Genomic DNA, 21,376 nt, shown 5'->3' with positions numbered 1-21,376 from the left:
TGGGTAAAGTATTGCAGCAATGCAAACTTATTATTTGGGATGAGTGCACAATGGCACACAAAAAATCGCTCGAGGCTCTGGATCAATGCTTGAAAGATTTAAGAGGGAATTAGAAACCCTTCGGTAGCACATTAATATTGCTTGCGGGAGATTTCAGGCAAACATTACCTATAATACCTAGATCAACTCCTGCAGACGAAATGAATGCTTGCCTGAAAAATTGTAATTTATGGGCACACGTAAAAATATTAAAATTAACTACAAATATGCGTGTCCGATTGCAAAACGATGACTCTGGTCAAACATTTTCAGATCAATTGCTGGCAATTGGAAACGGAAAGCTCCCAGTAGACTCAATTTCAGGACGTATACAACTACCTGCTGATTTCTGTAATTTAGTGACGTCCAAAAATGAATTGATTGTAAAAGTATTTCCGAATATTCTAAAAAATTATAAATATAATAAATGGCTAAGCGAAAGAACGATTCTCGCACCCAAAAATATAGACGTCCATGAAATCAACAATATTGTTTTGACCAAGATTCGAGACCAGGCAGTCCTTTACAAGTCAGTCGACACAGTTTTGGAACCAAATGAAGCGGTTAATTATCCATCTGAATTTTTAAATTCCATAGATCTTTCAGGGTTTCCACCACACGTGCTACAACTAAAAATAGGCGTACCAATAATACTTTTAAGAAATATCAACCCACCAAAGATTTGCAATATAATTATAGCGGCAATAATTATAGCCGTCCTGGCCCAGTGGGTTGGTGCGCTGGATTCGGGATCCTTTGTCTGAGAGGACATGGGTTCGAATCCCAGTGTACCCAATTATTCGGTTTGGGACGGGGGTCAGTGGTGTGACCCTGCAAGCTTAGCCAGAGTCGACCCAGCTCTAATTGGGTACCTGGAGAAATCTGGGGAAGGTAAACAGGAAGGGTTTGCGAAAGCACAGGATGGCTGGCCCCCAACCCCCCATTGCACTTCCTGGCTGAAGGGCCAAGAAACGGAGATCAGCACCGCCGGTAAGGTCTGTTAAGTCTAATGCCGTATCCTTTACCTTTTTTTTACCTTTAAAGATTTGCAATGGCACGCGACTTGCAGTAAAAAAAACAAAGGAAAACCTAATAGAGGCCACAATCTTGACAGGGCCTTTTGAGGGTGAGGCTGTTCTTATTCCTCGCATTCCCATGATTCCAACGGATCTGCCTTTTCAATTTAAAAGATTGCAATTCCCAATTCGATTAGCATTTGCAATCACCATTAACAAAGCTCAAGGTCAATCATTAGAAAAATGTGGTATAGATCTTAATACTGATTGTTTTTCCCATGGACAATTGTACGTTGCATGTTCGAGGGTCGGTAAACCTGACAATCTATTTATATGCAGCGACAATTGGACAGCGAAGAATGTTGTATATTTGCAAGTTTTACGCAGTTAATTTGTATTGTATCTATCTATCTATCTATCTATCTATATAAAAACGAGTTGTGTGTATGCATGTTTGTTTGTTTTTAAAAAGAACGTTTGCATATGACGTCATTATTAGTAAATACGGCTTTGTATATGCACAGACAATGGGAAAGCCAAGAATGTTGTATATTCGCAATTTTTACGTAGTTTGAAACACATATGTAAATCTATGTATATTCACAGGTGGGACACAGGGACACAACTACAATGGCGCGTAACGACTTACGCGCACGGGGGGGCTTCGGGGGGCGCGAAGCGCCACCCCAACAGCTAGTATATATATATATATATATATATATATATATATATATATATATATATATATATATATATATATATATATATATATATATATATATATATATATATATATATATATATATATATATATATATATATATATATATATATATATATATATATATATATATAATTTTACTTAACGTAAGCTTTCGATAGATCTTTTTTTTCAGTTTGCAAAATTATCAAACATGTCAATTATAATTACAAATGTCAACAGGTATTTACGTCAACAGCTTTTTTACTTATACGGTAATTTCTATGATTTTTGAGACCACTTTAACATTATGTCCTTCTTTTGCTCGAAAATAAAATATTCTGTGACACCAATTACTGGAGTAAAAGAAGCCAGAGCTCTTATTTCGTCACGGTAACTCCTTCAAACCTACCTCAACATTGCTTGCGTAGTGGTTTATTCAAATGATGTAAACTTAACAATAAAAAGCAGTGGTTAGACTAGATTGGATGGATATAATCCATACCTGTTCAGATTTAATCCATCCTAGTTTTCTTGTAATGACTAAAAGTATATTCATGAGTCAAACAACTCGATAAAATGCTAATAAAAGTATTCTGCCTGTTTCAGAAAATGAAAACAACCTTTATTTTCTCTGGTAGCTACAAGGTTTTTTTTGTTTTTTTTTTAAACATATCAGTACATCCTTTTGTTGGGGAAAAAATAATAATAATAAATAATTTATTAATATATAAAAATGACACAAATGTATAATAGAGTTAAAGCAAAAACATGGCAACTTAATTCTAAGTATACACATTGCGATCTATCCACTTGCATACGTTTACCAATTAAATTTTGGTTTTACCAAAAGATCAAAATGGAGAAGGTCAATTTTTGGAAAATGTCACATCACACACTGCTATATAAAATATATTATCACAGATGAACAGAAAACATCAACAATGACACAGAAAATGTTAAGCTTTGGCCAAGTCAAACTTAATACGATTTGTGTTGCACTCAATAAGATTTGTCTATGTTGCCATTCCAAAATTTGAGGTTACAAATGGATAAGTATATTAAATAACGTTCTAAGACCACAACGGCAATGCATAACGTTTAAAGTTTCATTCACAAAAATGAAAATCTAAGAAAAAAAAACACATTAAAATAAATTAGAAATACAACAAGGTGGATGTTCAGCCAGCTGAAAAGAAACGTAACATCAGATTTTTCTGCAAAGACCTCCACCAAGCCGTCCAACAAGTTCAGAAAAAGAAAAGGAAAAGAAGAAGTTTTGCGCAAAACAACTACAAAATATTTTGAACTAAATCGTACGGAGACAGAGAAATCAACTAGTTTTGGCTTCTAAATCGGTTTTTTCTTCGTATTTATTCGTCTTTGTCAAAGGTAATAACAATGTTTAGGATTTCCTGAAAATTCACTGTTTGCAATTTTGAATGAAATTCACAAGCATTCTAGCGAAAGATATAATGATACATGATAAAATTATAAGAAGATGCTTTAAAACTTCATAACAATTCGGATTACTTTACACTATTGGTATCCAGTTAGATATAAGATAGGCTTTTTTATAAATACCTTCAAGCCAAGGTGAGAAGAACTTGGAAATCTAAATTTCTTATTACTTTTGCAGCCGAGAAAAAAACGATTTGAAAATTGTTTTTACAAGCTGAAGGAAAGCTCAACCACAATCAGCAGAAATGTAGAATAAGATGTTTAACAAGACACTAGGTTGTGAAGACCCATGCCTTTTTTGGATTTTCCTAACTTGCCTAAGTGTATTCACTCTTGAGTGGTAGTTTCTTGGCTTTTATCTTGTTGGTAGTTTCTACGTATTTTCTTTTTTGAAAAATTACCAATTTAGAAAACTGTAAAGTATAGAATTTATAAGAAAATTCTTACATGGGACCGTCCAATGGCCTAAGATAGCCTCAGTGGAAGGGAATATTAAAGGTTATCACAAAGAATATTTAAAAGAAACATGAAAATTTTATGTTTTCTTAAAATTGAGAATTCGGAAATATCCAAAGAATCGTAGCCCTTCTAAATCCTAACCCTTCCACTGCATAGACAAGTATTGAGCTCAAGGTTAAACAACTATGAAATGGCAACAAAGCCCATTGTAAGAAGAGCTTCCTCTAGTGAGAGGAAGGCATATATTATTTTTTCTTTTGAAACAACTTTTGTAGTGTCTGGAGGTTTGAAGCGTGTCCGGTTCAGCTGCTATTTAATGAAGAAAAGTAGGTGTTGTCAAGGGTTTAAAGTTAAATGTGCTTTTGAAATTGCAGTCAGTGAAAGGAGTGGGGGCTAAATTAAAAAAGTAGTAATTAAAAAAGAAAATTTTGATCAAGTTAAGTCAGGTTCATACGTAAGACATTCGCTTTCCAATACATATATAATTACGTCGGGTAGTTACGTCGGATTAGCATAGTTCTGCAGAAACTTTGCTGAACAATATCTGAATTCCATCAAGCCAAGCATGGATGATCTTAGCAAAAAACATTGTACCATATCCCGCCCCTTTGAAGCGTGCCCAGCGTGGTAACGGGTTAGGGTAGGTTTGATTGCTTGTATCAATAGCTTGTGCTGTTAAAACAATAATAGTCCCTATTGATTCAAGAAGTTCACTAAATCCGAAAGTACGATCATCTGCAAGAAGTCGTATTATATATGGTGGCTCTGAGGTTCCAGCTTCTGAATTTTGACTAAAAATAAAAGTTTAAAAATAAAATTTTGAAGTAACAGTATAAAAATAGATGTTTATATAGGTCCTGCTACAGTAATAGCAAATTTTTCAAAACTTTTCCTTGTTTTACAAAAGAGTATATTATTGTATTTGAAAATTGATCCCATTGACAATTTAGAATTTTCGCGAGCCTTATTTGCGATATGAATAGAGGCAAGTAAAACCAAATCAAAGCTAAGGAATCAACAATTATCTAAAAGAAAAATCTAATAGTGATAAAGATAATTTTATTTTAGACGAAAAACTGTTCCTTAAAAAAGGTCATTATAATCCCAAATATAATCTAAAGTGCTTATATTTTTCAATGGAAGCCTTTTTAATAGAGATATCAAATTGTTTAATGTAAAATGAATAATTAAATGAATGTAGGCTAACTTTTATCTACCGTTAGAAAAAGCAGAAAAAGAAGATAGTGTATCAATTGTACATATGCAATATTCGTTAAATCTAACACTACCAATCAAAAGTTATAAGAAGAAGATATTAAACAGTTGTCAAAAATGGGGAGAAACATATAAAAGTTTGATTTTGTATCCCAAATCTTTAAGAGCGACCGCTCAAACACAAAGGCTGTTGATCTAAAATAAGAAGTACATATTTAATCAAGCACTGTAAGGCCTTAGTATTGGGAGGGGGGTTGAGTAGATAGTCCTGTTATGTCTGGAATAATTATATTTGTTTTAAGTTTTAAAGGCACAGTTTAATTTTATTTGAAAAGAAAAATTAATTAATTGAATAATCTCAAAGAACGACTGAAGCTCAATGTGCATATAAAACGAAGTCCAGTTGTCATTGCTTACACGCAGGGGGCCTTATGTTGTACTTCAGATGCTAACTTCAAATTTTTGTAAATATAATAGATAGTACTTCGTAAATTACGATTTTATATGGCAGCTCCCGACCTGAATTGCGAATAATTTTTCCCTTTAATTTGTCCATGTAATTCTACTCAAAAGCTATCCCATATTAGTTAAAATATTTTCAAAGCAAGTTATGCTCCTTCAATATTAAGGAGCATAAGATTCCTCATCCCTGGTAGTAGCTTCTATAGATTCTAGAAGTCTTAGGGCCTGAAGAATTTTACCCTTACAGCTAACTTGTCACCTAATTTGAGTTGCCAGTCATACCAGAAATTTCAAAAAATCAAGGTTCATATCCTAGTACCAGTGTTTGGTATTGACTTTATTTACAATCATACGGTTTCTATATTTTGGTGTAAGGTGACAATTTGGTAATTCTTTTATTTACTTATTACTGACATAACTAAGAAATAGACATAATTTTAGAATTAGAATTTCTTTCTGATTCCAAAAATAGCATTCATTTCTACCAAAAGAGTCCCCCCTCCCACGTTGTTTAGTGGTGTTAAACCCAAAAGGTTTATCTGTAATGAATGCGCATATTACCATTTTCTTGCTTTTTGAAGTTAAATCAACTCCAAGGAAAGAGTCACGAATGGAAAATACGTTTTTTGCACACTAGCTTAACCTAAAACTTTGCGACGGAAAAGAATGTTACATTTGGAAACAGAATAAAAATCTGCTTCTAAAGGTAATCCTACATCTCAGCTGTCTCAATTATCAGTGAATCAAAAACTTTTACTGACAACTCCTGTATCATACAATAGCTAAGACTCAGGGTTATCTATCTACTAGATCACAATATTTACGTTAATTGATCGAAAAATACGCTCATAATTGTTTAAAAAAGAAGAATCTTCCCACTTTCTAAGCAAAATTTATGATTTTCTAAGGAAGTGTTTCAATTGCATCAGAATTTGGATTTAGAATGAAACTCTGATTGTAAAGTTATGTCTATTTCTCACAATAATCAAAAAAAGTCCAAAAAAGAGATTTTTCAAAGAATTTTCGGAGCCCTTTTAAACCTAAGATCAGCAGAAATAAAGTCCTACAATAATTCAAACTCAAGAGGACCACAGAATACTTTTAGAGACATCGTGAAACCCAAAACGAACATAAATTAAAATAAATGATCATACTAGCCATAAAGATTACACACAAAGATATAGATGAATAAATAATTCTCAAAATAAGTGAAAATTAAAATGAATTTAAAATGTGAAACATAAACGAACAAAAACATTTCAAGCAGGAGATCGGCTACTGTCCCCTTTCCCCTCCCCTAACCATAAATACTCTTAATCGTGCTGCGTCATTTGCGTTTAATGATCCTCGGCAAAAATTCCTGCCGTTTTTAACAATTTCCGTTTTTGACGATAAAGTTTTGTACTAAAAGATTAACAAAAGGAAAAGGAAAAATCTATCATTTCCCGGAATTATAATAATCTATATATATATAAAAATAAGTTGAATGTATTTTTGTATGTTTGAGGATTGACGTCATTATAAGGATTGAGCATTATGACGTCATGTATGTATTTTGTATGTTATGTATGTGACGTCATTATAAGCTGGTGCCATTATTTCTTTATGTAAGGCTTTTTATATGACGTCATTATAAGTATATAAGGCTTGTGATTCAAAGAGAATATTTAGTATAAATTCTACAATGGCAAAAGAAACAGCCGAGGAAGCGACTCAAAGAGATAATGCCAAAAGGCTTGTGGCTAAAAGAGAAAGTAAAAAAAGAAAGCGTACCGAGGAATCCCAAGAACAACGTATGATTCCTGGATCTCCTGGACAAACCCTGGATCTCCCAGGGTTTCCACCACGGGTGCTACAACTAAAAATAGGCGTACCAATAGTACTGTTACGAAACAGTAGCCCACCGAAGCTTTGCAATGGCACGCGACTTGCTGTAAAAAAAAACAATGGAAAACGTAATAGAGGCAACAATCTTGACAGGGTCTTTTGAGTGTGAAGTTGTTCTTATTCCTTGCACAACCGGGACACTCAAAGAGAAATTACAGACCGGGACACCGGGACACAAATGACGACCGGGACACCGGCAATATAAATGACGATCGGGACACTCAAAGAGAAATTATAGACCAGGGCACAAATGACGACCGGGACAACGGGGACGCTGGGGAGGGGCACAGGGGGGGATATATAAATGACGATGGGTACACAGGGAATATTCGATTAGCAATCACTGTCAACAAAGCTCAAAGGCAATCATTAGAAAAATGCGGTATAGATCTGAATACGGATTGTTTTTCCCATGGACAATTTTATGCAGGGATACAGGGACACAACTACAATGGCGCATAACTAATATGGCGCGTAACTTATTATAATTACCTAGTTACATTCTCATTGTTCTGCCTTTGTGCTCTAAATAAAGCTGTGTTAAATAACGATCGCCGATTCCTTTCTAGAGCTCCTTTCTGAGGTCTATACTCTTGAAGCAACTTGCAGTTGTTGGCCCGTTCTGGACCTAAAAAACAATTGAGGTAATGGCAACGCAAAATAACATTGACAATTGTGATTTGACATTATTCGTCATTTGTGAAACGACCGTGTGCGGTTTGGCTTCTTACAGAGTATGTAAAAGGCATATAAATTCTACTGAAAACGAGGTAAAACCTGTTCTTCCTCCTGTAGTTTTCCTCCTTATGAAGTTGCTAGGTTATTCCTCCCTCTTTAGAAAATGAAGAAATACTCAAATGCAGTTTCATGGTTTGTAGCTTCCTAGATGTTTTCCAGAAAAATTGCCTACGGATTGTTTTGGGTACCTGACAAACCGAACTTATCTCAAATTGTAAGTTGTAAAAAAATATGGTTCAATACCATTTCCTAGTACCATAATTACCTACTAACCAGGACTGGTTTCCAAATAACCAGCGATTCTACAGGATTTAATCCTTATTTCGCTGGACTATGCGATTTGAGGTAATGATGAAAGATAGGATGAAACTAATGGGATGCATTCTGTGGATGAAGGATGACAGATAGGTTAGGTTAGGAGACTATTGAAATCTGTCGTGATATTTTTAAAGTAGATATTCTTGAGAGGCGCCGGAGATCACATCTGAGTGCAGATTTTATGCCTGACTTTTACAAATTGCTCTCAGACAGATTGTTGAAAGATGATCTTCTTCCACGATTTGCGATTTTCCGAGTTCCGGTTTTTCATCGACCCGGTTTTTCATCGAATATCGGACCCGTCAGATGTTCCGGTTTTTCCGAGCGAACCAAATACTATTTTGGCATCAAGATTAATTGACTGTGTTCGAATGTTAAATTTCCTCACTGAAAAACAAGAGTCAGTTTGCACGGATACGGGTGAACGAAACCGTTTATGGCCTTTCCTTCCTAAACCAGAAAATGCTACAGTCGCTGTCATTTTTAGTAATTTACCCGCTAGTATGCAGTCTTCCAACTCCGCTTAGCAGAGGGAGTTTGTTTCGAGTTTAGGGTGCTTGGACAAAATCGACCATGTCGAGGAACGGAGAGATAGGCTACTGGTGTTTATGAAAGATAATGATTCTGCCTCTTCGGTGGTAAGCTCCCTACCACCCTGTTCATACATCAGTGCTAAGATCGTAAAGAAGGAATATCTAGAAATTATATGGATTGACAAGGGCTTTGACGAATCAAATATTACAGGTCTAGTTAACTCTCTTGTGCAAGAAAATTGCTTTGGAAGTAGTTTAGTCGTGCAGTTGTCCTTTAAATCTCAAAAGGATCTCGATAAGGCTCTGAAGTACGGCAACAAAATTGATTATTCGCTTTTCTGGGTGTCAACTCCACTGAATCGACCCAAGCAGTGCTATAGATTCCAAGGATTTGATAATTTTGCACGTGAATGTGTGAATGCACTTCAATGTGGTAAATGTGCCAGACCAAATGTTAACAACCATGATAATGCATGTTCAGCCTCCACTGTGAAATATGCAAATTGTGGTGGTAATCACAGAAACAACAGCTTCTCCTGCACCAGTTTGAAGAGCCGTATGCATGTCGCTCCTTCGAGCACTCAAGCTTGAGGCTGGTAACCCCCCTCCCGCAGGTATGAACCTTCACACCGAACCTGACTGCATAAACTTGTATTTTCAGAACATAAATGGAGGAAGAGATAGGTTAACACTTTTTGCCAAAATAGTCAAATCATTCGAAATAGTATTTGTAGTAGAGCCCCAGTTTAAGTAGCGTTAATAGTCATCAGTTGGAAGTTTCTTTTGAACACGAGTTCTTCATCCGTCCTGTGAAAATCAAAGTAGGTCGTCCCTCTGGCGGCATTATTATTGGAGTAAATAAGAGCATTAAACGTGCTTTATTTGATACCAATGATACTTTTGTTGTGATTGATCTAGGCCATACCGCTATCCTTGCAGTTTATATGCCTACTAATTACAGGAACTAACAATCTAACTAACGTTTTGCTATAGCATGTGCAAGTGTCTCAAAAATTTTTCATGAAATACAAGCGTCTGGTAGAGCCATCTTGCTTTGTGGCGATTTTAACACTGACCTTGCTATTCCTAGTTTACCGTGGTCCAAGCTCTTATTATCATCATTTCCGAAAGATCTAACTGTGGCTATAACTAGCAAATATTATGGTTATGTTCATAGTTCAAGTAGCGTGGCAAATTTGGACTTTATAATTTCAGATCTTGAATCGTTAAAAAAGACTTTTGTTAAAGTATCGGATGAAATTTTTGTTAGTGATCATTCTCACCTGGAAGTGACTGTTATTTTAATTTTTTTTTGCCCTAGCCGTTGTAATCCGAAATGGTTTCAGAAACAGCTATGGGATAGGATAGACGTAAACTTATATCACTGCGTATTAGATGATATTCTCTGTAGAATCAGAATTCCTTTTCACCTCCTGTCCCATTCTCAAAAATTTTGTTCGTTGGAATTAAATATGTATTATGCTGAAATAGTTCATTTTAGGAAAGTTGCGGCATCCGTTGCGGTTCCTCTTATTAGAGTGCATAGAAATACTTAAAAAAGGGATGGTCTGTTATACCAAAGATGGGTGAAGCAAATAGAAACATTGGCTATGGCAACATATTTGGGATCTATGCGACCGACCGAGAAATGGCCCCTTTTCCAGATAATTAAATCAACAAAAAAAGAAACTTAATAAGTTATTAGCAACAAGGAAGAAACAACAAATAAAAGATATATCAACCAAGATTAGGAATAATCCAAAGTTCCTTTATAGTGAGGTTAATGGATTAACGCAGTCATCAGCTGATTTATCAGACTAAATCCCGCTAGAATAATGGTATGTACACTTTACTTCAGTTTTTTCGTCCAACCCACCATCCACCGAGTTGAGTTATTTTGGATTGTTATCTAAGCATTTTTCTCGGCTGAACCCATATAAAAACCTAGTTTGTTTTTCTGCCTCTTCGGTTTAATTAAAACTAGCTGAATAAAATGTTGGAAGGCCCCAGGTCCAGAATGTTTGTTACCAGGGCACCTTCTGTATGATACTACAAAACTACTAGAGCATCTTACGTTATTATGTCAAGTAATAGTAACCCATCATTATGTCCCTTTGATAGGAGAAGGTAAAGTAGTTTGTATACGCAAGAAGGACAAGGATCCTTCACATTGTTCATCATATAGACCTATAACACTTTTTCTGTTATTAGTAGATTATTTAAAAATATTTTACTCTAATATTTATCAACAAAACGTGAGGTGGGGGACCATTAATTGGGTTTTTGATGCGGTGTAGGGGTTCAAACTGCAAAAGCAATATTTCTAGAAATATTGGAACACCATCATAGTTTTAAAAGACACCTATTTGTGTGCGGAGTTGATATTTCATAAAAGTTTCATAGTATATTGCATAGCCACGCTTCTTTTTTTTTTATCAATTTAGCGTAGTGGAGTGAACCCATTTATAGGCCAGTGTTTGAAGGGTTGGTATGGTAATTCATCTGTCAGATTTTTTTATTTTGGGGAGGTGAGGTGACTTTCAGACCGAATTTCTTTACGTCGTGGAGTAAAACAAGGGACAGTTCTTAGCCCTTTTATATTTAATAATGCAATTAGAACAGCCACGCGGTACCTACCCACAAATGTGATTGACGGTGTCGACATTAGCGACTTGTCGTATGCTAATGATATTTTGTTATTTTTGGACAATTTAATATCAATGCAGACCGCAATTAATATATGGCACTCGCATCTACGAGAGACAGGATTAGAGATTGAACCTACTAAAACAGAATTCCCAGTGGCAAATAATAATATGGATTTCCAGCATCATTTAACCAGGGTGGGATCACTGAATATTTTTAAATAATTATTCCATTAATTACCTTGGGTTGCCAATTGATCCGTCAATTAAAGCGACACAGGAATTGGTGTTATCTTCTGTATTGGGAAAACTTAGGAAAACATATGGCCCGTTAGTCTGTGTGAAAGGTCATGTATTTTTCATTTTTCTATTTTTGAAGTTCTTAAGAAAAAGTGATAAAGAGCGTATCCTCGTGTAATTTTTCTGGTTTTGTAAATATTTTCTTGGAATTCCACTATGGTTCAAAAAAAGGCATATTATATGAAAATTCGCAATTTTTGATATTACTGTTAAAATGGATCAACAATGTGATCGATTTCTCAGATGGTCTAGAGAATACAGAATAAATTTTCCCTTAATTGTCTTGTTTAACGGAAAAATAGTTTTGTCGCCATAGCTTTAATAAAACAGCTACTTATGCGTTATGTATGAGTGTTTATGCGTTATGTTTTATGAGTTCTTTTATTGTTACGCACTAATGAGCTATCAAAAGCTGTTTACGATAGTCATTATGAGTATTATGAGCTAATTTTTGTCGTCCTTTTCGTTAGAAGTGTAATTTTATATTTTCCAGTTTTCTTGTCGATTATTTCCTATACTCCTCTGTGTACATAAAGGAAACAAATAAATTACTATTATTATTGTTATTATAAGAAAAAGTCTGTCCCCTCCTCATTACCCCCTTTCTTTAGATTAAAATTTAACTTTAAAAGGCTTTTTATCAGGTGATTCGTGATATCAAACTATAGTATTGAGCGACCCGGCTCAATAGTAACCGAAACTCTAGAAAACAGAATTTTGATACTAATACATACATCAAAAGAATCAAATGGAGGAATTTATAATGGGAAAATAGAATTACCATGATGGGGAGCTGGATTTTCCAGCGTTATATAAAAAATAATGAGAAATTAAATAAAAAAAACAAGTTATTTCAACTAAAAGCAAGGAGTAACATTAAAACTTAAAACAAACTGAATTTATTAAGTAAATGAGTCGGTTCCTCCCCTCCTGAATACTTTGCTCTCTGCGCTAAAGTATTCCTAGTAATTTAAAAAGAGTTATTTTTTCTAATTAAACAGCATTTGTGATTCATGGTTCATTCTCAAAGAATTGGAAAAAAATTGAACTTTAGTGTAAAGAGCGAGGTATGGACGAAGAGGCAAACCCCCTCATATACCCGGCATTAACCTCTGATTTTCCTTTTAATTCAATCCATTGACTCTTAGAATTTTGCTTGTGCTCATGCTGTATGAGCTCTTGGCTCTCGGCTCTTACAGCCTCGTCACAAGTGCCATATGAGCTCTCAGCTCTGTTTTGACTCTGTAAGCTAAGCCAGAGTCAACCCAGCTCTAAATGGAAACCTGAAAAAATCTAAGAGGTAAACAAGGGAAGTGTCGAATGATTTACCCCCCAGCCACGCGTAACACTCCCGGCCAAAGATAATGAATCAGGAGATCTGTATCTGTATAACACAGACTATGGGTCAGTATGAGAATTTTTAGTTTTTTATTTTTCAAAAAACTCTAATATTAGTCTGTATTGGTGAATCAGTCACTTTTTTGTCCAAGGACGAAATGATTAACTTAATTACATTAGCGTCAACGTTTTTGACGTTTCACATTTTGACAAATATGACATGACCTTCTTAGACTATTTTTTGTGTATCATGCTTCTCTGATGTTTCAGTGGTTAGTAAAACGTTAACAATGTCAATGAATAGTCACAACTTGAGTTTTATATGTTTAAAAAGAAGAGAAAATAAGATCGAAAAACACGTTTAAGACCTACCTAATGCCCATTCCGGACCAGCCAAAACGATGATATAGTAATAGACAATAGGAGGTATTCCAAAGGACGTGAGGTTCATTATTTGACACTCGGGCGAAAGTTTAAACTGATCTGGTATGGTATCAACTGACCTTGCTATGTATAGTGGTTATTGTTTACTACTATGATACAACCTAGAGAGACCCAATCACCAATCAGGAGTTGAAGTCCAGAATACTTTGGTTCTCTATATAATTATGTATTCTTGTTTTGTAATTTTTGGATAAGTGAGTTTTCCTGAAGATGGGTGGAATAAGGGGACAAAGCTTCTTTGAAATTACTCAGAGTCCTCCCCAGAAGCATACTAGAAATAGATTTTGAGTACATTCTCACAAGAAGTTCATAATTTTATGAGCATCCGCTCCGGCACCGAAATAATAATAAAAAAAAGACAGAAATAAACAAATGGGAAAAAATATATTGATACCTTACTTAAACTATATTTTTTTTACTTGAAAATAAATAACCCCTTGACTACCGCCATCCTATTTCCTTATATTGCCGATAAAAGGCTAAGAATATCTTTTCGGAAAAAGATTTCTTAATTATTAGCATATATAGAAACAGTGCTATTTGAGCCTTATTAGCATTACTATTAATATCATTATTGTTATTACCTTTAATAATACTATTATTATTAATATTATTTTTATTGTTGCTTGTACTATCATTATTGCTTTTATGGACAGACTCACAGAACTGAGTGCAGGCTCAAATTATAATTGTCTCTTTCCTCCAAGCCCATTTCCTGCAGGGCTATTGGTGCCTTTAAGGATAATGTATATTCGAACAGGGCTCACCTACCTTATTTTCTCTGTAGAGGAGTTTTCCTTGGTAGTGTTTAGGTGTTCACCATAAGGCGTAATTATATTTCCATAGATTTAAGTTAGGGTAATTGAGGTCAAGTTTGTGCCACTACCTGAATATGAATTAGCCGAACTTAAAGCTATAAAATTATAATTTAACTTTATGCAACCTAGACTTACACAATATGACAAATCAAAGCATGACACAAAGCAAATAAATGATTTTGCAAAACATACCTTCGAAATAGACGAAGAAAGAGTCAAATCAGGAAATACAAAAAAAAATTTTAAATTATAAAATTCGAACTAGAATAAGGTTAGGTTGGAAAAGTCGCAACTAACCTTCTAAGCATCTCAATTTTAAGTTTTAAACAACACCCACCTACGAAAGGCTAAGAAATTTAGCTCATAGCAAGCTAAACTTCCAAAACCAAAGGTTTCAGACAACACACCAAACACCTGCAAAGGCTAAGAAATTGTTGAAGCCTACAAAGGATATAAAGGCTCAGAGTATGCCAAAATAGCAAAGCAAACATCTGGAATCCCAAATCTAACGCAAACCACAAACGCCTAAGAAAAAGCACCAACCAGTTAAAAGATAAACCATAGTAAACCAAAAACCTAGGACAATACACATAGAAAAGGATAAGAAACCACTACAGCTCCTACTACCATCGCTACAGAAACTGATATTACTACAACTCTTTCTACTACCCCCCCACACTACTACAGCAGCTACTTCTATTAATAGTACTATGACTAATACTGCTACTACTACAACTACTACTGTTACTGCTGCTGCTACTGCTGCTACTACTACTACTATATTTACTACCACAACCGCAGCTGCTAGTACTATTACTGCCATCACTACTGCTGCTACTATTAGTACCATTCCTTCTACAATTATCACTACTATTACAACCTCTTTTGCTTCTTCTACTGCTGCTACTACTACACCAACTACTACTGCTATTACTACTACTATTACTGCTACTACTACCCCCAATACTACAACTACTGCTATTATTAATACTGCTATGACTAATACTACTACCACTACTACTACCTCTTCTACTACTACTGCTACTAGTAGTAGTACTACTGCTGATACTACAACAGCTATATTTACTACATCAACCACCTCTACTAATAATACTACCACAATCACTACTGTTGCTACTGCTACTACTAATGCTTCTACCAATGCTACTACTACTGTTCATATTACTAAAACTACTACTATCAACGCTACTACTAATAGAATTACTACTACTGCTGCTACTACGCATACTAGTACTGTAGCTGCTACTACTACCACTTACTACATTTATTACCATCACTACTACTACTTCTACTACTGTTAAAACTACTACTATTACTACTAATATCACTACTACTACTACTATTACTACTAAGAATTGTTGCTCAAAAAGGCCTGAATTAGCGAACTAATGATACTAGATCCTGATTTTGCAAATCCTAAATATTACACTATTTTGGGAGGGGATATGAGTGTGTAGCCTCTTATCCTTTCTATTTAAAAGGATTCGACCTATAAAGACCTTTTTTTTGTACAAAAGAGGAGAGCTGGTATCACTGGTGTTGGTAATTGTCTGTTGACAAACCTAAAAGGTGAAGACAGGTTAATCCTAATGAAAAATACCAAAACATGATGTAATATAATACTTAAAAAATAAAATTATGGAAACTACGACAAAGTATTATGGAAAGCATTCCACGCAGAACGTATTATATTAAATACCTAACCTAATTTAACCTAACTCCTAACCACATCTAAATATTAAATATTTAATTAAAATATAACAACATTGTAATTTTCTCACTCATAAGTAAATCGTAACCGATTCCAGAGACGCAAATCGATCTTTGTCAGGTCTTAGACAGTGTAATTCTTGAGTGAGTTCCGCTTAACAGAAAAGTACCGTGTTGTCAATTTATGGAAATGTAGAAGAGGGAGACAAAAATTTATTTTTCAAAATAAAAGGTGTACTAGGCGGAGGGGTGTTAGTTCAAACACCAAAAAGGTATGTTTCGATGAGAATAATGAAAATGTGTCGTCCAAAATCTAAGGGGGGAGGTAAATATCCCCCATTCATTGACATGATTGGCTTGTAGTAAACTTTAATATTTCTTCAAATACACCATGGCAGAAGAAGGAGAAAACTTAATATGAAATAATGCTCCCCTTTACTTACTGTTCTTAGCAATCGATAGACTCTTAGGTTTTTGTTAATAGATTATGGGTGAGATTAAACTTAGTAAATGAATAAGATTTAACATACAAGCGAATGTTGAGCAATCGCGTAAGAGTAACTAGATTCAGGGTATAGGATTGGGACATCCAATCAAAAGTGAGCTGCTGTTTCACTATACCTTGTCCAGATTTTTGTCAGTTATAGCTGGACTTATAAACATGATTGGACTGCTATTCTACTATCTTTTTAGCTATATAGGACCTTATATTTTTTCAAGTAAGTTTAACTCTTAAATAGTGAGCTTTATTAGCCTGAGAATCATTCTTCTCAGTTAATTCTACTACTACTATTCTTGCTACTTATTTCTTACTACTCTATTTTCCTTCTTTTGAGGCTTCAAAGATTCTATAGTGGTACGTTTTAAACCTATTTTTTAAAGGTAGAATGACCGTTAAGTGAATGGTTGCTAGGTAATTTAAGGCGTTGAGGCAAAGTGAGTATTCTCAGGCTCTTAACTTTACATTTCTTCTTCTTGTTAGGGGTTAGCAATTGTTTGAAAGCATGCATCTTTGACTCAGACTAAAACATAAGTAGAAAAACCAGCAAATTTTGGTTGTGAGTCTGATTTTCTTTGACTTTAGGCCTTGGGAAAGGTGATTTGTCACGAAATGTACTACCACAGCCCGATTTTTGTTTATGTTCAAAGTTGGTAACGATTTTCCTAGAATCTTTTTCTAGTCTTAGAAATAAAGAAATAGCAGAAATGGGTGGATGGGGGTAGCAATAAAATTTTACCAGTTACCATCAAATATTTCCATCCAGGTTATCCATTATGGTAGATAAATTTGTGAGAGTTTGGCTTTCCTAAGATTTCCCACAATTTTGGAAAGACAGTGTTGTAAGAAATGAACGAGTACTTAAAGATGCTACTCTGACCTTAACTCAGGTCTGCAAATCAGCAAATCAGTACATGAATACCGTAAATTTACCTCTAGACGAACGGAAATTTGAACAAACGGAAAAGAAAACAAACAGAAGTAGGGTTACTATCCCCTACGGCAGATCTAGAACAAAATCTTGGGAGAGGAGTCATGTGACAAGGACACCAATAATTGACCAAATTGAAAAGTTCACTTAAAAAAGGGGTAAAAAAAGAAAAAAACAATTGGGGGTGCAAACAAATTTTTTTGGGGGAGGGAGGGGGTGCATTTTCCCCTAGCCTCCCCTTTCGAACCACCCCTGACTGTCACCTAAATCTTCTAAGGGCTTGAAAATCCATGGAAAGCCCTTCCTATGTAAAAGAGCCTCCCCCCTCGTTAGAGAAATTCACCTAGGAAAATGCCATTTTAGCGTAAAATTCCACCCCCCAGAAAATTTTCTGCGGACTATTATGGATGAACGGTTTTTCTTAGCGCACTTTTATTTGAAAAAAACTTAAATTTTTTATTTTTATAAAAATCATCTCAGAAATTCCCTCCTCCGTCGAACAGTTTTCCTATAAATTGCCACCGCTCTCACCCCCTAATAGAATGTTGCTTCCGCAGAAAATTCTCTCCGGAGAATTCATCCTGTGGAAAACACCCCCATGGAGAATTTTTTTCATGAGAATCCCATCCTCCTGCAGAAAAATTCTAGATAATTCCAAGCTGGTCAAATATCTCCCTTCACCGGACAATTTCCCTGAGCATCTTTACCTGTAAAATTGAGTTCGCATAGAGAAAGTAACTCACTGCAGCACCAAGCCGCCTGAGGCCAACACAGCTACGCAAGCCCCTCCTCCAACCTATTCTATTAAAGGCCTCCCTCTTTACACCCTCCCAAGAAGTTCCCAATTCCTTTAAATCTTTATTTATAACATCCTCCCAAACGACAGTGACCTGCTTTCCGTGTAGCCCCAGAAGGTTGGCCAATAAGTATAATCTTCGGCAATCTGTCATCCTTCATCTGCAGAATGTGGCCTAGCCATCTCAACCTTTCTTTTATTATAGCCCTAGAAAGCGGGATTGAATCACGTTTTTCGTACAGCCTACTGTTTGAAATACGGTCAGTCAGCCGGGTACCTAGAATAATCCGTAGGCAATTTCTCTGGAAAACATCTAGTAAATTTTCGTCTGCTTTTCGGAGCGCCCATCCTTCAGAGCCGTATTTGACCACTGTCATCACTGTAGCTTTCAATATTCTAATCTTGGTTTGCAGACTTATCTTTCTATTCTTCCAAACTTTGTTTAACTGTGAAAAAACACCCTGAGCCATAGCTATTCTACTTTTAACATCTTCACTGCTCCAACCGTCTTTACTAATAATACTACCAAGGTAAGTGAAGCTGCCAACCTGATCAAGCTTTTTGTTACCCAATGTCACCTTTTCATCTTCACTTATTCCTAGCCTTAGTGCCATAGTTTTCTTAACATTAGTTTTCAAACCTATTCTAGCACCCTGAACTCGCAAAACCTGAAAAAATTTATTCCTTTCGCTCACACTTTTATCTAATATGCTTAAATCATCAGCATAATCTAAGTCCTGGAGCGTCTTTCCTCCCAATTTGATTCCTTGGTCTCCAATCGCCTTTCCTGTGCTCCTAAAGACGAAGTCCATCAAAATGATCCATATAAAGGGGAATAGAACACAACTCTACTTAACTCCTCATTTAGTACAAAACCAGTTGCTAACCTCATTTCCTACCTTAACCGCAGTAGTATTATTCTCGTACATAGCACAAATCACTTTAATGTATTTTTCTGGTATACCATATAAGGATAAGACCTTTGCTATCGCTCTTCTATCAACAGAATCGAAAGCTTGCTTATAATCGATAAAACTGAGGACCGAAGGTGTTTGACAACGAAGGGACTTCTCAATTATTAACCTAAGAGTGAAAAATTGGTCGACACATCCTCTACCTTTCCTAAAACCGCACTCTTCTTCTCTTAAAACTTTGTCTACAGCATGTCTCAGTCTAAAAAGTATCATATTACTAAGTAATTTGCAAAAACTACAGTAATTTACTAATAGCGTAAAGAGCGGAGCGTTGAGGAGGGAACAGCCCCTTTCATTTATGGAGTAATTTCTGTTCATTTTAAGTTTTAATATCGCTCTTTACTTTCGGTCAAAAAAACTTGTTTTTTTAAAATTTAATTCCTGAACGTATTTGAATTAATACATGTTTTGATTTTGGCTCTCCGTACATGAATAGTTAAAATGAAATTTCCATATTAATTTATTTTTATGGCTAAATGGCTTTCTTATAGTTTTGATCGGACTATTTTGAGAAAAAAGGAGCGGGGGAGTAGGCCTAGTTACCCTCCAATTTTTTGGTTATTTAAAAAGGCAATAGAACTTTTAATTTTTTACGAACGTTTTTAGTAGTAAAAATATACGTAACTTACGAATTAACTTACGTACCAAACTTCTATATTCGCATGTTTTTATTACGAATATGACGAGGTTCACCCTCTCGTCAATACCTCGCTCTTTACACTAAAGCTTAAATGACCCCTGAATCACAAAGGTCGTAGAATAAATAGTTGAAATTAATAAAATTAATTTAGCGTAAAGAGCGAAGTATTAGGAGGAGATTAACCCTCCCATATGCATAATAATTTCTGTTCGTTTTAATTTTAATGCTGTTCCTTACTTTCAGTTGAAAAACTTATCATATTTACTTTTTCATTGTTCTTTCAAAAAATAAATACTAAAAAATCCTGTGACCCCTTAATAGGAATTTTCTTCCCCCATTTCAAATTCTCCATGGAAAGTTCCCCCTTATAACCCCCTCCCCAAAAACCAAAAAATCCCCCTGAAAGCCTCTGTACACTTCCCAATAACCATTACTATATGTAAACACTGGTCAAAGTTTGTAATTTGCAGCCCTCTCCCACGGGAACTGTGGGGGAGTAAGTCGTCCCCAAAGACATAGTTATTAGGTTTTTCGACTTTTCTGAATAAAATTGCTATCTCAGAATTTTGATCCGGTCACTTTCGGGAAAAAATGAATGTGGGAGGGGGCCTAGGTGCCCTCCAATTTTTTTGGTCACTTAAAAAGGGCCCTAGAACTTTTAATTTGTGTTAGAATGAGCGATCTCACGAAATTCTAGGACCACTGAATCGATACGATCATCCCTAGAGAGAAAAAAAAACAAAAAAAACAAACAAATAAACACCCATCCGTGATCTGTCCTGTGGCAAAAAAAAATGCTAAAGTCCACATTTTTGTAGATAGGAGCTTGAAACTTCTACTATAGGGTTGTCTGATACGCTGAATCTGAGGGTGTGATTTTTGTTAAGGTTCTATGGCTTTTAAGGGGCGTCCCCCTATTTTCCAAAATTAAGCAAATTTTCTCAGGCTCTTAACTTTTGATGGGTAAAATTAAACTTGATTAAGTCTAAGATTAAGTCTTACCTTAATTCGTTTAAGTTAAAACTGAATTTAGATTAAGTCTAAACTTACAACTTAAACATTATGAAATTCATATATTTTGCAGATTGATATCTTTATATATTATATATATATATATATATATATATATATATATATATATATATATATATATATATATATATATATATATATATATATATATATATATATATATATATATATATATATATATATATATATATATATATATATGCATACATTTATTTCAAAAGTAATTGAAATAATTTTTTATAATAAGATCATTAAATCAACGTGTGATTCTGTCGGTTCAATTTTTGCTAATTTCATTAAAATAACTTGTAATACCAACGAAATAACTTGCGATATTATGTCATTGAAGTTGATTGTGATGCTTTAAGTCCTTTAAGCAATTTGTTATGCATTAGGTCTT

The 21,376-nt window shown here is 34.9% G+C and overlaps 2 protein-coding genes across 2 annotated transcripts in view; one reads left to right on the top strand and one right to left on the bottom strand.

Moving 5' to 3' along the window:
* Positions 1-2,563: 2,563 nt before the first annotated feature.
* Positions 2,564-13,612, bottom strand: LOC136025287 (uncharacterized). Its single transcript, XM_065701173.1, has 3 exons — positions 13,484-13,612; positions 7,732-7,867; positions 2,564-4,466 (listed from the first exon to the last, which is right to left on the bottom strand). The coding sequence occupies exons 1-3, from the start codon at positions 13,560-13,562 to the stop codon at positions 4,184-4,186; spliced, it is 498 nt and encodes a 165-aa protein (XP_065557245.1). The 5' UTR covers positions 13,563-13,612; the 3' UTR covers positions 2,564-4,183.
* A 3,107-nt stretch (positions 13,613-16,719) lies between these two features.
* The window catches only part of LOC136025286 (uncharacterized), a 35,278-nt gene continuing 30,621 nt past the window's right edge, over positions 16,720-21,376 (top strand). Inside the window, exon 1 of the mRNA XM_065701172.1 lies at positions 16,720-16,823. Within this exon, the coding sequence (XP_065557244.1) occupies positions 16,766-16,823 (58 nt within the window). The 5' untranslated portion in view covers positions 16,720-16,765. The remainder of the gene's footprint in view (positions 16,824-21,376) is intronic.

This window comes from Artemia franciscana, chromosome 3 (assembly GCF_032884065.1).
Source record: "Artemia franciscana chromosome 3, ASM3288406v1, whole genome shotgun sequence".
Lineage (NCBI taxonomy): Eukaryota > Metazoa > Arthropoda > Branchiopoda > Anostraca > Artemiidae > Artemia > Artemia franciscana.
Note: the sequence above shows the minus strand (reverse complement) of the source record. Positions and strands in the feature narration are given on the sequence as shown.

Excerpts from the sequence above, each read along its gene's own strand:
- LOC136025287 (XM_065701173.1), bottom strand. The coding sequence starts at position 13,562 with ATGAACCTCACGTCCTTTGGAATACCTCCTATTGTCTATTACTATATC. Across the intron at positions 7,868-13,483 it reads TGGTCCGGAATGGGCATTAG|GTCCAGAACGGGCCAACAAC; the intron begins GTAGGTCTTAAA and ends ATTGTTTTTTAG. Across the intron at positions 4,467-7,731 it reads AACAATGAGAATGTAACTAG|TCAAAATTCAGAAGCTGGAA; the intron begins GTAATTATAATA and ends TTTTATTTTTAG.